Genomic DNA, 15968 nt, shown 5'->3' on the forward strand with positions numbered 1-15968 from the left:
ATAATTCTCATGGGAGAGAAATGGTTCAGCCAGACTTTATATTTTTACCTGCCAGACAATTTATGTTGAGAAAACCTCTTTATCCTTGTTCTTCTGACAAATAGAAGTTGGCTGGTTCTCAATATCTTTCCACCAAAACATTTGACAAAAATTTCATTTAAATTTTCCTAAAGATGACTGGTAGACAGATGATGCTCATGCTTTTAATCCAAATTTTCAGAAAACATAAATAATTAGTAATTATTTTTATTTTTATAGCAGTTTAGTAGCTATATATTTTTTGAATGTTGAAAAGTAACTATCTCTACATTTCCACATAAAACACCTATATTGGCATCTTATGGCAAGATTCTGGAATCCAAGATCACTGAGAGACATTTGGAGATAGAAGCATCTTACCTTGCAGAAATGTGTTCTTTCAGCTGCAGAATGCTTGCTACATTTATCAGGAGGTATTGTGCTTCATTCACAAGAGAGAGTGAGATGTTTGTAGCAGATGACAGACCTAAAAGAAAAAAAAGAATCAATCCAACATTCTAAAATGATCATAAAAATTAGTAATTTCACCTCATCTTTCCTTTGACCTCTTATTCATTCTCATTACTAGTTTATTCATTTGGTTCCAGGCACTAAGGAAATATTCCAAGGATGCCCTCCAACCTGCAAATGGTTATGAAGCAATGCAGTTAGAAACTGAGATAGAGGTGAGATTTTACCAAATTTGTAAATTACTTTACAAGAGCAATATCTATGCATTTTCAATACTCTTTCAAATATTTTTGTAATGAAATTTAATCTCTGAATAAATTATTTGATTCTTCATGATCATTTTTCTAAATGGTTTCTTTGAGTTTCCAGACAAAATCATGGTCATGATAATAACTTCCCCCCATACTGGCACATCTGTACATCTTCACCAAATTTAACAAGTAGAAGGGCATCAAAAAGTCAGTTTGGGTATAAACAAAACTACTAGATCTATACTGGATAACTCTTTCAGCCTTTATCAGGGTACCTATATACTGTGTGAAGTACATGAGCTTGATTTTTGCATAAGGAATCACAGATATTTTTAAGGATGACAACATACCTTTTGTATTTTTCTGATGTGACCTGCTTTTCATGTCTGAACTTTGTCTTATCAAGCAACACGGACGACCAAGAAACGCAGAGAGCCAGCCAGCAATTCTTTCCCCACAGTCATACGTTTTTACCCTATTACAAGAAGAGAGGAAGTTTAAATTTGATTGACCAAACATTAATTTGCAAAACAGAAGTCAAATTGTGAAGATGTTTATTCTGCTTCCTTCAATACAAAGTACAGAATCTATATTGTCTGATGAATGTCTGATGTGAAGGTCTGCATGACTCTAACTCCCCATTTCCTCAAGTTTACTCCTTTCCTCTTGAAGTTGACTTTCACAAGATCTAATTTAGTTTAGTATGGAAAATTACTATAGAATGAAGGATTAATCATAACACTGAAGACACTAAGTCTGAAGTACAATAAATGGTTGCCCATATAACACCATTACAATACAGTATTATGAAATAGTCACACTCTGGTCTGTACTTTTTGCTAAAAACAGAGAGGAATGATCTGAGTTCAATTTAAGACTGCTTTGCTGTGTGTAAATTTTAATGATCCCATCAGGTACAATGATGTTATCTCTCTAATTTAAATCATGTTTGTACTAACATTTCATATTAAAACATGGCTCCCCTAACAGAGGCCAAGCATCTCTCTAAAGATGATTTCCATTACTTGTAAAATGTCTAGTGAGTTATGCAAGCTGGCAATAGAATTGCCTTCTGTACCTGGATGCAATCTTCCCTAGAGGGACTTTGAAATCATCTCTCTCAATCCAAGAAGGCCACTGATGCTGTTTGACATTAGATTCCTCCGCCCTGAGTAAACTTAATGTCATTTAAATCTCCCAGACATCTCGTTTAAATTAGTTGTCTGGGTTTCACTCACAGAGAATGGAATGAAGTAAGTAGTTCCCATCTATATTAGACCTCAGGATGGGATGACCCTCACTGTGGAAATGTTCAACTCTCTACTGACCACATAAAGAGATTTGACTGATACCTAACTTTAAATGTAAGAGGAATGTGACTTCTTATGCTGACCTAGGAAAGATTCCTATAGCAAGTAAAGTGAAGTAGTTGTGTTCCTATTCTCACCCTGATGTCCTATCCAGCCTAAGAAGTTGATCTGTGTGGAAACCATCTGCTTTGTGAAACAAGAAAACAGCTACTCACAGCAAAAGGTGCTAAACCCAGGACTGAGAGGAAATTGGCTTGGCTTTACAAACTGCTCTGTTGTGTTCAACTGAATTTCACAGGTACAAAGCCAGCAGAAGTGAAACTAAGGAGATTTTATAATCCTGCATGGTCTGGTATCTCTTCAGTGCTTATTCTGAATTTTGAATTATGGTGCAGCTCTGCATCCCTCTCCCCACTCAGAGTGGACAGATGTCAACCAGAGTTGCATCTACCCAGTGATGCCCTAGAACTGAAATGGTGTTCTGGTATGAGTATGAGATGCAGGCACTGTGTCAAGAAGGAGGCCAAAAGGTGAGTGTCCACATGAGATTTCACAGTCTCAACTGTGTTAGGAAGAAGGCTGTTAATGAGAACACATGAATCTTCCATGATAACAGTGCAGGTGAAACAAATTCCTCCAATATTTTTTCCACCTTCACAGAGGTTCTAGGGGTGTTTAAAATCTCTCTTGAGCCAATTGCCTCTGGCAGCCTGTTGGAAATTAATACTGTATAAATCAGGAAGAAAGTTTTGCCCTCTCTTTATACACTTATTGTTTTGAGTCACAGTGGCTGAGTTGGAGACTCACACCATGCTTCGTATTTCATCAAATGTCACTGTGTAGTTTTTGTATTCCAAAACAAGTGTTTTCAAATTGCTTTCCCTTATTGTCAGACCATTTTCTGAGCAAGTACCATCATCTCTTCAAGGTCTTATTCAAAGTCATTCTGTTGTAGCTCAATCCTACTTGTTTTCTGCTTGTGTTTATTTTTGTGGAGTATAACTTTACATCTGTCAGCATTACATTTCATTTGGCACATGTCAGGCAATTTATAAAGGAGAGCCTATTTCTCTCTGATTTCACTTGCTGTTTGCCTTGAGTTTCCCACTCATCTTTCTATTATGTCATTTAGCTTCAGTGCATTACAACTGGTCCCTCTAGCAGGGTAATTTACAGAACAAGAAACAAGGACAGATGAAGTCTGAATATTGATCCCATGGGATATAATACAACAGGCTCAGTTCACCTTGTTCTTAACTACACCTTTGTCTTCTACTACTGCTACACTTGCCTTGATCTCTTTGATATTGCAGCCTGTCAAAGAGGAGGTTGTGTCCCTCCTTATTTCAGTAGAGCAGCAACCTTGAGCATTTAGAGTCTTCTTCAGCATCAATCCTATCAACATTGCTTCTACTTTCATCATTTATGTCACTGGTAGACATTGTACCAGAAAGCCAGGTCCCTCTGATGTGAGCAGCCCCTGCTGGGATGAAGGCTAACGCTGATGAATTGCTTCAGAAGGGAAATTTGGGCTCATTAAACTTCCGCGGCTGCTGCGAAATTAAACTTCCTCACATGACTGCTTGCAGATTCTACATCATGTACTTTTCTCAGTTATCTCAGTCTAAATTCAGAGTAAGCCAACAGAACTGGATGAAATAACAGCATCAGAGCACAGAACTAATAAATAGAAAATACATTCACTAGGCATTTCTTTCGAAAAAAAGCCTTTTAACAAAGACTTTTGGCTCCACTGCTCACCTTAAACATGTTGCAGAAAAGACCCCTGACCACAAATCACCTCCTGTCCTCTTGCAAAGCACTGTTTTTCTCATTATTTTTGGCCCTGGAGGCTCCTCTGCTGAAACACTGGAAACTGGCATAAATGGCTATTGGGTCTCTGAGCAGTTTCAGAGGCTCATCAATGTTGTTCACTCATCCTGCTTTACTTCTTGTCTTGTTTATTTGCTAGTCACAGTCCACTCCTTGCAATTTGCTTTCACAACCCCTTTCTTGTTCATTCTGTTCTTTCCTTCCTTCACAGAACTCTAAGAAAGTTTCCCATGAAAACTTCCAATTTGATACAATAAAAATGACACAGTCAGTTACATGAAAGAGAAGCTACAATAAACAGTATGGCAACAAATTTTATGCACACAGAGAGAAAGATAACTCAGGCTGTTTTATAGCCTGTAATAGATGGGCTTTCCATGGGGAGGCTAGGGATGAGTCAATACTAAGGGAAGTGGGACAGATGGTTAAAACAAATGACTCTTGGGTGGGTTCTACTACCTGGGAAAAATACACTTCTGAGGAAAAGATCCTCTTTATCATCTGAATAGGTAGTAGAAAAGAAGGAGAAGATAATTTTCTGCATGGCTCCATGGGGAAATTGCCAGGTCTTCTGCTGGTTTGTTTATGTGTTACTCAGAGAAGCAAATGTAGAGGGCTACAAAAAATTAGTATACCTTGGTGAAAGGAAGACATAAATCTTTAAGTGGCTCTTTTAGTTGGATTTACCAAGAGACTCATTGAAAAGAAACATAGTAGATAATGCAAATGTACTTTAGGAAGGCACTTGATACACTGCCACTCAGAAAACTTAATGAGACTGCAGGAAGTTCTTAGAAAATATGATGAATAAACACTTAAGTTTATGGATAGGAAATAATTTTATTCCTAATGTTATATTCACTAAAGTGGTATGTCTCCTGATTGGAATTAATGTTATTTAACTTACATACCTGCAGTCAAGATTGTTAAGGGGACACTGAACAACATGGGTGGTCAAAACAAAATTACAAAGGGTTGTAAATATGGAAAGCTGTTTATAACTTTAGAAGGTTCTAGCAATTTTAAATCCGTGCAGTATGAAATGGGCAAAGCAGCTAACATCATCACTATTAAATGCGGGAACTGAATTCAAGTCCTTCTGAGAGGTAACTGGGAACACCTCCTTTTCTCATGCTTGGAGCAAGTAAATAAAAAGATCTCACTCGTTAAAGTGAGGGCAAAGTCAGTTTACTGTACTGTCCTTCCTCTCCCTTTTTCATGTTTTAAAATTTTTTACTGTTTTCTATCAGACATGTTGGGCATCCTAACTTACTTATTTAAATTGGACCACTCTCCTGGTCCACTAATCATTCATTGCTTTCTACCATTTTTTCAAGGACTTCAGTCTGTGTGTACATCTGTTCACATCCTGAGTGCCACTACAGTGATTTTCAGCTTCAGTACCTCTCTGCTCTCCCTTACCTGTGTGAACAGACTTTCCTCTCACAGATCACAACCTCTTTTCCAGTATTATCTTCTAGTGGCACAGATATTGGGTCCATGCCTAGGTGGGAAGACAGAAAGTCATATTTAAATAAAAAAATTATGAAGAATGACAGGATCATGAAAAAAGTTCCTATTTTTGCTCCTTTGCACAGTCACAGCAGCTTCACTAACAGCAAATTAAAAAATCTTTTTTCTTTTTGCTAGAATTATATTCTCTGCCGGCAGGTGGCTCCAAATGATAAAACAAAGTGCAAAGGCGGCAGATGACCTTGGTACTCAAAGCATATTTAAAAAATAAACAATTTGAGCTTTGAGTAATTTCCTTCTCTGTTTATCTCAGGCAACAAAACCGGCACAGAATTATGGCCTCAGTCACGGTTTCTGTTGAAAGGATGGTTCCTCTGACAAGTCAGGAGATGATGTTAAACACTATCATGTTGGAGTAGAAGGACTGAGTGATCTGAAAGATGAAAGATGGAGGAGGGGGGAAGAAATAAAAGAGGCACAGTCTGTTTAAAAAAAGAAATATTCTGTGAGACAAAACTACGATAATTTAATGACAAGACAAAATGTATGGAAAACTGCAAATGAGACAATTATTTCCATCTATTCATCTCCAAGTTTAAACCAGCTGAGGATTCCGTGGTAATGATCTATTTTAACTTCTCCCACATTTTTCTCATCTTAAACAGAATGAGCCAAAGATATGGAAAGAGTACTGCAGTTTGCTAGAACCAAAAAGAAAAGCTGTTCTACTTTTCTTTCTGTTAATTGAAAACAATAATGTTAAATGAAGAACAAAGTGTTTTACTGTGTGACTGCAATGAATCCAGCTTTTCCATTACACTGCAACACATATTAACCAAAACTTTGACTACACCCCCATTTCCCAGAATTGTAACTACATATTTTGATATTATACAATATTGTAAAACAAAAAAAAAAAAAATCATGCTCTACCAGCTCTGTGATATGGTGAAATCAAGTTGGCTTATTTTCTTCTGAAGAGTAATAAAACGTAGATCAGATTCATTGTAACACCACTATCAACTCTGTTTCATGCATGTTTTACAAAATAGAAAGTGGTCTATCTCTTCTTTGGTTAATTATATTAGTGTATGTCGTAAGTGAAGACAGAGGGGGAAAAGTTGGGTTCACTTAAGAAAATAATACATGTAAAAAATGCTTTGAACTACCCTGTAACAACCTGAAAAAAAGCCAATGTTATTATCTTATCAACTAGAACTCTTGGGCTTTGAAACAATTAAACATTAGAATCATTCCTTCTGGAAAAGACGAGTTTGAAATATTTCATCCTGCAGCACTCTTAACTCTTACATCTTTCAAATACTTCCTAAGAAAGGCATACTCACAAAATTTCTTAAAATAGAATTTCAGGGCTTTAAAAAGGCTTTTATACACCAGCAAGTGTATCACATTTTTATTGAACAGTACGCATTTTACAGTGATGTTTAGGTCAGTTAAACATTGTTAATTACAATTTTATTCTGTCTTTAAGGCAAAAAAAATAAAGTAGAATATTGCCAGTCACTAAAGTGCAAAAGCTGTCATTCTCCATGGTAATTTGCTTGATAATAAAATTCACAGATGTGCTCACAGTATTAATATAAAAAAATCTTATCGTTATAGCTCCTATTTTCAATCAATGAGGAAAATTAGAGATCTGTTATTTCAATAGACTGAAATATAAACCATTCATGTATATTCTTTCATCAGTGTATGCACTTAATTCCCATTATTTTTATTGGCAGTAACACATGACTATTTGAAGGCACAATAAACTCCATAAAGTGCAATTAGCTGCTCAGTTTTGCCAGCATCTTTCTACTCCAATATTTTAAGGTGCTTCCTCGACACTCAGAATTTCTCCCACTGTGCAGTGACAAACTAATGCTCAACTTGCCAGAGTAATGCTGATTGTTAGCTAAAATGGAAAGAGAGAAATAAGTCTTTTCCAGAAATGTATTCTCAGCTGAATTCTGTTTGGCTACACATTTGTGTAGGTCAGGAACAAGTGCGATGTAATCTGTGCTCCCACGTATTTGATGGAAGAGGACACAGAGATTTCCCTTGATTCTCACTCCAGTAATAGGGTTTCTGGAAATGAAGGCACTTGCTCCTGCCCACCTTTCAGTTACTGGGAGCCAAACCTCTAATAATTTCATTCAAGACACATGAAATTCTTTCTCTCCACGAAGTCTGATTTAGAGTTAGGTACACTGATTTTCTCAAACTGGGTTCTGTGATAGCAAGGCTTTGTTACACTCTGAACAGTAAACAAAATAGGGAATGCCTGTTAACAACCTCATTGCCTAAGAAAATAATTCTGACAAAATTAATAAATGGAGTTTCTCAAAATTAAAATCTGACTCACTCTGAGGAAGAAAAGTACAGCCAGTGAGAGAGCACAAGAGCACGCACAAGCCTTTCCTCTCCCTCTACTCTCACTTAACCCCTTCGTCAGAGATCCGGGAAACACCTGGAGCTCCCCAGCTGCCATGCAAGCCAACTAATTTTGCAGGCATGCCAGGCAAAGATCCTAAACCTTCAGGCAGCTTTGGGCTTGTGTAGAGCCCCACTCTGCCATCCTTGCTACCCACAGTGGATGGGTGGCACGATTGCACAGCTGGGTTGGTCAGACAGCAAGTTCTGCCCATGCACAGCTGGGGCTACAGAGACACCCAAAATGCAGGGGTTAAAGAACAACACTGAAAGGGTGTCTCAGCAAACAGACAATTCAGCAAAAGGTGTTGAAGTAGTTACAGTCACACTAAATCATGCTGACAAATTTTTCTTGGACAGAGAAGACAGAGAATATTAAGCCACATTGAAATAAAATAGCCATAAACAAATTTTCCACTAATGAAAAGTTCTAGAGGGAGAGGAACACGTGTGCCTGGAGGGGAAGAGAGAACAGACTCATTATGTTTTAAAAATGGCACAGATAAAGTGTTCACCATAACCTAACAGTGTAACAGCAAAACGCTCCTAAAAACCACTGCGTACCCCATCCACACGGGATCCGCTCCTCGGCTTCAGGCACTTACCAGAGGCCCTATTCCAGCAGCATGCTCGCCTTAGGCTCTCTCTTTTGGAGAGAGGCGCCTCCAGCCAGCAAAGCACGCCCTGGGCGGAGGTGCGAGCCACAGGCTGCGCTCCCAGCGGGAAAAGCGCGGATAGCAGCGGAGCTGGCAGGGAAAGCACCGCGGGTAGGGCTCCTGGCAGAAGCGAAGCAGCCGCCGGACTGCGCTGTCACCGTCACCTGCAGCGCTGGGCTTGCACAGTCACCGAAGCAAGGGCATGGCAGAAATGGAAAGAACAGAGAAACTCAGCACAGGAACTGTGAGGGCAGGGGGAGGAGAGATGGAGGGAACAAAGCTCAGCTAGGAAAGATGCATGTGGCTGTGGCTGAGTAAAGGCAGTTCAGGTGGGTGGCCTTCCGTGTGGATGAAGGAGCGGAGCAGAAGGAGACCTGGAGGCGGCTGTCAGTCACCAGGCCAAGAGCTACAGATCTGAAATAGCATTGGCTACCGACACAGGCAGCCAAGGTTCTGAGCTTCAGAACAACCAGCCTGGCTCAAGAGAGTTCCGCTGCTCCCCATCACAAGGGTCACTGCTGAGCTTCAGAACAACCAGCCTGGCTCAAGCGAGTTCCACTGCTCCCCATCACAAGGGTCACTGCTGAGCTTCAGAACAACCAGCCTGGCTCAAGAGAGTTCCACTGCTCCCCATCACAAGGGTCACTGCTGAGCTTCAGAACAACCAGCCTGGCTCAAGAGAGTTCCGCTGCTCCCCACCTCATGGATCTCTGCTCACAGGCAGCATTCAGCTTCAGGCCCTATGTTTGCAACCAACTACAGACAGGCTGGAGGTGTGGTGACAAAAGCAGCAGGGATTAGTGTGGGATTTGTGAGGAAAGAGTCAATTTATTAAATTAAATTTGTCTGCCATGAAATTATTTAAGTGGAAGACATAACACTGACCCATGTTTGTGAAGGGATAAAAGATAAAGATTAAAAATTTAACACCAACAAACAAATAATGGATTTAGACTGCAGGTAAGAAGAAAGAAAACATAATAAATATTGGAACAACTTCCTACAGATTTATGTGCTCAGCCTTATCCTGCTGGTTTGTGTGTGCTCCCATCATTGTGCCATCTTAGGAGCAGTAAGCTCTGGAATAGACTCCCCAAGAAAAAGACTCCCATTATCTCACTGTCAAGAATTTTAAAAAATGCCACAGGTTGCAAGACCATCATGAGACTAAAAACCAGCAGGACTACTAAAAAAGAGGCCCCAGATCACCTCATGGGCTAGGACTTTGGTAGCTAGAGTCATTATACAAAGAATAAAATGACTCCATTCTTACACACTGGCTGTACCAAAGCAGGCTTGTAAATAAATGGCAATGACATTGCCATTAGAGCACACTGATCAATTACTTTTGGGTAGAAAAATGATCGATGGACTTGGACAATCACTTCTGTGGGGAAATGGTTCTCACTTTCATAGGAAGGAAAGGCATATGACAGTGAAAATTCCAAAAAAGACACACAGTAAAATGTAGAATTTAAAGGCAAATTTCACCCTGGCACTAACTGTGGCAAGAGATTGTAAATCTCAGTGTGAAATGGGTGCCTTGACTGTCATTTTTGTCTGGGGAAACTTCTTCCTGACTCCCTGAAGTATGACAGGTCTTACTGACAGGTGTTATTGACAGGTGAACATACTAATGGGTAGGCACTTGTCTGAAAGAGTGCTAGCAAGGAAAAAAAAATGAAGAACAGGCTCAAAATGGTCAGAAAGGAAGTGAGATGGTAAGGAAATAAATCTCTAGAAATAATTAGTTCTGAAGCACTTGATAATTTAAAAGTTGTGGGAGAAGGCTGTCTGTGCAACTCTACTATAGAAATTTGAGGTGCAAAGTGCTCCATGTAGAATTGAAATGAATTCATGATAGATTTTCAAGGAAATAGTACAGAGAAAGAGACGAAAGCAGCAGTGTATGTGTCAGTGAGCAAGTCTGGAATCCCTAAGAAGAGACTAGTTTGTGTTTGGGATTGGAAACAGAAAATAGCAAATAGATAATTAGTTGAAGTATCAAAATGTACATTTGAGAAACCTATTTCAGACAAAAAGAATCAACAAGTCAGACTTAGTTCTATGGAGGGTGCTCAGACAGTTGGAGATGACAGCAACTCTAATGTATACACAGAAAGGAGACTGTGGTTACAGATCCACTCATATGGATTTCTAAAAAAGGGTGAAAAATCTGAAGACAGGTTCCCTTGTTTTGCTCTAGCTGCTGAAAATGTGGGCACGTGTATTATTAGGGGTTAAGACATGGGCTGAGTAAATGTGGGACCCCAGAGAAATGACGAACACTATTCAGACACATGCAAACTCAGCATTAGTAATGACTTCTGTGGAATTCAAACCTGTTCCAGTGTTCAGTGGCAATGGCACTGAAAGTAAATAATTTTCACCCCTGAGTAGTAAAGGCCTTTCTGTAACACTTTACATATTTTTTTCATTTTTTTTCCCCTCAGCAGTGAATAAAAAGGATTTTGATAATTCCCAGGAAGCTCAAACATCATAAAATACTTGCCTGCTAGTGCAAGTATTTAATTGAGTTAAATAATGTCTGGTCCTTATTTTAATTCATACTAATTTCCACTGAAGACTTTACCCCTCTAATCACACAGATGGAAGGACGAAGAGAGATACAAAATGGGAATGTTTTTGTCCAAGGTGTTTAATGTTAAGACTTCTATTCCTTTACCTTTGCAGCAATAACAATCCCTTCAGGCTGTGGGACTTCATGCTGTGGAGAGACACTAGTCAGTAAATTTCCACTTCTATCTGTTCCTTTCTCCATCCTGGAGCATTCACTTTATGATTGCACATAGGGAGTCACTGTCTACTCTCTGCCTGCCCAACAATAAGTTAGGAAGCCCCTCCAAGGGCTCATTGCCCACAGCTGGCACAGAACTTGTCCCTAAAGTCACAAGTAAGGATGCACAGCATTCAGTAGTTTGGTGGGAGCATGCAGGTATCCCTGCCTAGAAATCTGACACCAATAAAGAAGGGAAGGAAAGGATATTGTTTACTAACCTTCTGCCTGAATGACCATAATTTTTTGCTTCAGATCAATTGAGGGGCTCACAAGACACAACCTTGGCTCCTGCTTCTGAGTCATGCAGACTCCATTCTGGTTTACAACCATCCAGTTGCGGTCATACAGCAAACCCTGGTTTCCTATGGGCCATTCTGTAACCTGGGAAAGCATTAGGAGGGGGTACAAGGGTTTAAAAATGTTTGCTGCATTAATAGATTCATGCTGAAAAGAGAAGAGAGGGAAAAGAATCTGTTCATCAAAGATATCACTGCACAAAGCTGACAAAAAAAAATCAAATTACTGAAAGTTGTTACATATTATCATACAGTTTAACAGAGCTATAAGAATAAACAATCTCTGAAGCACTCTGAAAGATGTCTTCAATTTTATACTCATCCATTTTTAGGACCTATTCCTCCAGAAATTTTCATTTAACTTAAAAAGCACAGAAATTTTATGGGAATTTTATGAATTAAGGCAAAACCAAACAAACAGAAAGCAAGAAAACGGTGAAATTTAAAATTCTGAAAAAACTTGTTTTTCATAAAATGGGACCACTTTATCAATTAATCCATTCGAGAAAATCTCTTCCACTGAAGCTTCTGGTTTTGCTGGGAGAATAATAGTTTCTTTAAATTCCCTTACAACAAAACACATTGTCTTCTTTGCTATCTGTTCTTCCATTATGTCTATAACAGCCTTTACATTCAATAGCCCATACAAGAATATTGTCCTTGCTTTCACATACATTTTTCTGGTGAAAAGAACATCTGTTTCTGATGCTACACAGATGGTAATCTTGAAATCCAAAAAGAGAGCAATTTTAGTAATGCCTTTGGGTGACATTAATATCTGCTTTCTTCTCCAGAATGTTAAAATATTAATACCATTCTTGTAATATAAAGCTGGCCACCAACATATTCTTCAGCTCACATATGCTTTCTAGTCACAGATGAATAGGGAGAAAAGTTTACAGTGGAACTTTGTTGAATTCTTATAGAAAAGCTGAGCACATCTCACATGGATTAGCCAACAAAAGATTTCAGCAAAACCCTATTGAGTAAAAGATATGTCAAGCACAGCCTGATGCTATGAAGAACAGCATGTCTGGAAGCACTAGCTAGATTAATTAAAAATCACATTTTTGTTTATCATGTGATCAACCCAAAACTTGACAGACCCTAAAATATTTCATTCTTATAAACTTTTCCTGTTTTGATAGAAGCCTGCAGCAGCACTGACTGCCTGACTATAGAAAGCTAAGGGCAGGCATGGTAGAACTGAAAACTTAAAGCATCAAAGCTGAAATAAAAACAATTCCACCACAGTGCAACCGACTATACTGAATACAGAAAATAGAAAAATAAAAATTAGGAGAAGAAATATGTTCTATCAACCCCCTTGATTTATAATATTATTTAGCAATTTTTAATGTAACTGGATAAAGTGGATGAAAATTCTGTGATAAATAGAAATTTTAGGTCTGACATGTCATCTGAAATCACATTATCCAAGAACCTCAAACTGTCAGCACCTCAGCTATATGAACCTTTTTCCCTGTATATTTTAGGAGAGGAATCAGCCCAAAGGTTCCCATATCAGCTGAAGAATACACTTTTGTTCTTAGTGAAAATTATTCTTTGGAGAGACCAGCATTTTTGGTTATCCTGTATAATTAGATTACAAAATGCATTTGAAGAGCTGGTGATCATCTGAGAGCTGCAAGAATTTCCTGCTAACAAATCTCCCTTCCAAAAAAGAAGATCCTTAATTGGTAATACATCCTCCCATGAATCCAGCAGATCTTTACAGGATTTGATAGATATTGAAAGCAGAATAAACTAAAAAAGCAGAAAAATAGAAGAAGACCACAAAGTTTCTCAGTTCCCTCTTGCAACATTCAGTTGTTTTGGTTCCACTTCAGGACAGCAATCTTTTTCAGGAAATAGCTTAAGCGTTTGCTTACCCTTCACTGAAGGCAAAAGGCATTATGAGCAAAATAAATCTTCTCTTTAATCAGATAGTTCTTGCATGCTGACAGGCATTAAAGGGTAATTCCAGCTAACTAGCTAGCAGATATTTGGAAATAATCAACACCTTCCATTCAAGATACCTCTGACAGGTTTGAAAGAATGGCAACTAACACCATGCTTCACTCAAACCACAAATGTGATGCAGCCCATGACTACAGGTCCTCAACCCATTTTTCCCTCTTCCTCTGGGTATTTGCCATTGCAGTGAGAGTCACGCACTGTGCCCTGCAGTGAGTCCCAGGCCTGTCATGGATGTTCTCTGTGCACTGTCAGGTGCCCAACTCCCTCTCCACTTTTCAGCTCACTTTATTGCACTGTATTGCTAGGACCCTGGTAAAGGAAGTTGCAACAACAAAATAACTGTGGCTGCCTTGGATGGAGAGTCACAGATGGCTGTGAACAGCCAGAGCTGGTTTGCTGCTAATACTGACACTGGAGATGACCAAGGAAGAACACATTCATTTCTCCTCTCAGCATCTAGGCCTGTGCAGAGCATATCCTGCCCTTATTTCAAAGGGGCTGAAGGGATTGTTAAATAAAGTAAAATGGAGCCAGTTAGCATACATGGCAGTGAGCAATAGTGCATTGTATAGCCTGTAATGTGATTCCCTGAAGTTGCCTGGCCATTTCTGGCTACTGGGACAAATTGAAAGCAGGAGGACAGAAGGAAAGCAGGGAGTGCATGGTTTTAGATAGATAGCTGATAGATACCAGCATAAACCTTCATTCCAAGCATGGCAGGTGATGATGCATATTAGGATCATTCAATTTATGGTCTCCTCTACCTGTCATGAGGATCATTGCATAATACAGCCAGTACTTGGTATTGTCCCATCTGCTTTAGTCCATCTTCTCATATCACAAAATGAAAATATCCACTGCAAAAACATGTGGGGTTGTTTGGTTTTTTTCTTTATTTCAGATTTTTCTGTAAAATATTTTGTGCTGCATTTCTCCCATAGTTCACAGTAATGCCATCATGAAGGCCAACACAGTTTTTGAACACATTAAAGGAATCACTGAAAAGGCTTTAAATTATCTAAGTTTAAAAATTTTAGTGGTCTTACATATAATTTATCCAGTGATCACTAGGAATTTGCATTGTATTTTGAATTAAAAGCTAGTTTGTCTTCTCTGTTGAGATGCAATTTTTTATACTATGAAATCTACTGTAAGAATAATAAAGTTATTAATTAGTTATTAGTTTAAATTCCTAACCTCTTTCACTGGGCACATTGCATTATATAATTATGCAAAAGTCATCGACATGAGAGATGTTCCTGTTTAAAAATGCATGTTTAAAACACATTTTTATGCTGGAAAAAATAAAGTGGTCTGGGATGGAGGTTACTCCTTTGCTTTTCTCCATTTAATAAAATAATTGTAGGAAAAGAACACATATTTGAGAAGCTGAGCTAGAAAACTCTGCCCTCTGCTTCCTGCACCATGTGTACAAAATCCATGGGACAACAGTGGCCAGGAACACTCCACACAGTTCTGCAGAAATGACCTGACCTGCAGCAAGCTAACAATCTTCATGCCAAGTTTCATCCTCCCAGCTGCCAAAGCACTCTGCACTCTCATTTTCTCTGGAGGTCAAGAACCTCTCATACTAAACCACTTAGAATAGAACAGAAAAATCAGAGTTTGGGAGAGGAGGAGATTATGTGACTCTAAAGAGGAGATCAAACAGCTGTGAGTTCACACTCACATCCTCCTCAAGTTTGTCCTCCTGCCACTAATCATCTATCCTGCAACCAGCAACTCTGTGGGCAGATTTCAGTGGCAGATGGGCTGAGTCCTGCTCACAGTTATCTGGAATTTTCCACTGCACACATTATTTTAGGAAAACTCAAGTGATCATGTAGTTACAATAAAACCTAGTTACAGCACATGCTAAAGGTCTGACCTCCCATACCAGCAGGAGGCCTCCACTTGAACCTACAAATCCATGAGCTTCTGATCTCAAGTATCAACGTATTGGAAGGTGAATGAATTTACTACAGCTCAGCATTTGAACCGCTTCTACCTTTTCACATCAGCTGAGTTACCCTATAACTGATAAATATGGAGATCAAATTTTTAATTGGGAAAATACTGTTCTACATTTCCAGCAACAACAAAGCATTTAAAGCTATTTTAGATGATTTTTAATTCTTGGATTCCAATCAAAGACTAAAGCTACATGATTACTTTAGAACTACTTTAGAAGTTTATGCATTTCCTGAAGTAAGGAGATAATAAAATGTTAAGTGAGAAGTCTATGAAAAAAAACACACTAAACAAATGGCAAAAGAATAGTTTTGGCTATGATTCAGTCTTTTCAAGATAAAGCCTAGAGATTCTGGTATAATCAATATTTTAGAAAGCAAAATGATTTCCAGGATTTGATTCCATTTAATTGTGGTAAGGTTTCTTCTCTAGCATGTCTTGCTTCACACTCCAGTGCATGTGACATACATTAT

General features: G+C 38.7%; 1 protein-coding gene across 1 annotated transcript in view; it reads right to left on the reverse strand.

The window, feature by feature from the left end:
- Positions 1–15968, reverse strand: part of MOCOS (molybdenum cofactor sulfurase) — a 209349-nt gene that overhangs the window by 16777 nt on the left and 176604 nt on the right. The window contains exons 9-12 of the mRNA XM_054517392.1: positions 11467–11629; positions 5306–5387; positions 1091–1215; positions 400–505 (exon numbers count right to left, since the gene is read on the reverse strand). Of these exons, the coding sequence (XP_054373367.1) occupies positions 400–505; positions 1091–1215; positions 5306–5387; positions 11467–11629 (476 nt within the window). The remainder of the gene's footprint in view (positions 1–399; positions 506–1090; positions 1216–5305; positions 5388–11466; positions 11630–15968) is intronic.

The sequence above is a fragment of the Molothrus ater genome, chromosome 1 (genome assembly GCF_012460135.2).
Source record: "Molothrus ater isolate BHLD 08-10-18 breed brown headed cowbird chromosome 1, BPBGC_Mater_1.1, whole genome shotgun sequence".
In the NCBI taxonomy this organism is placed as follows: domain Eukaryota; kingdom Metazoa; phylum Chordata; class Aves; order Passeriformes; family Icteridae; genus Molothrus; species Molothrus ater.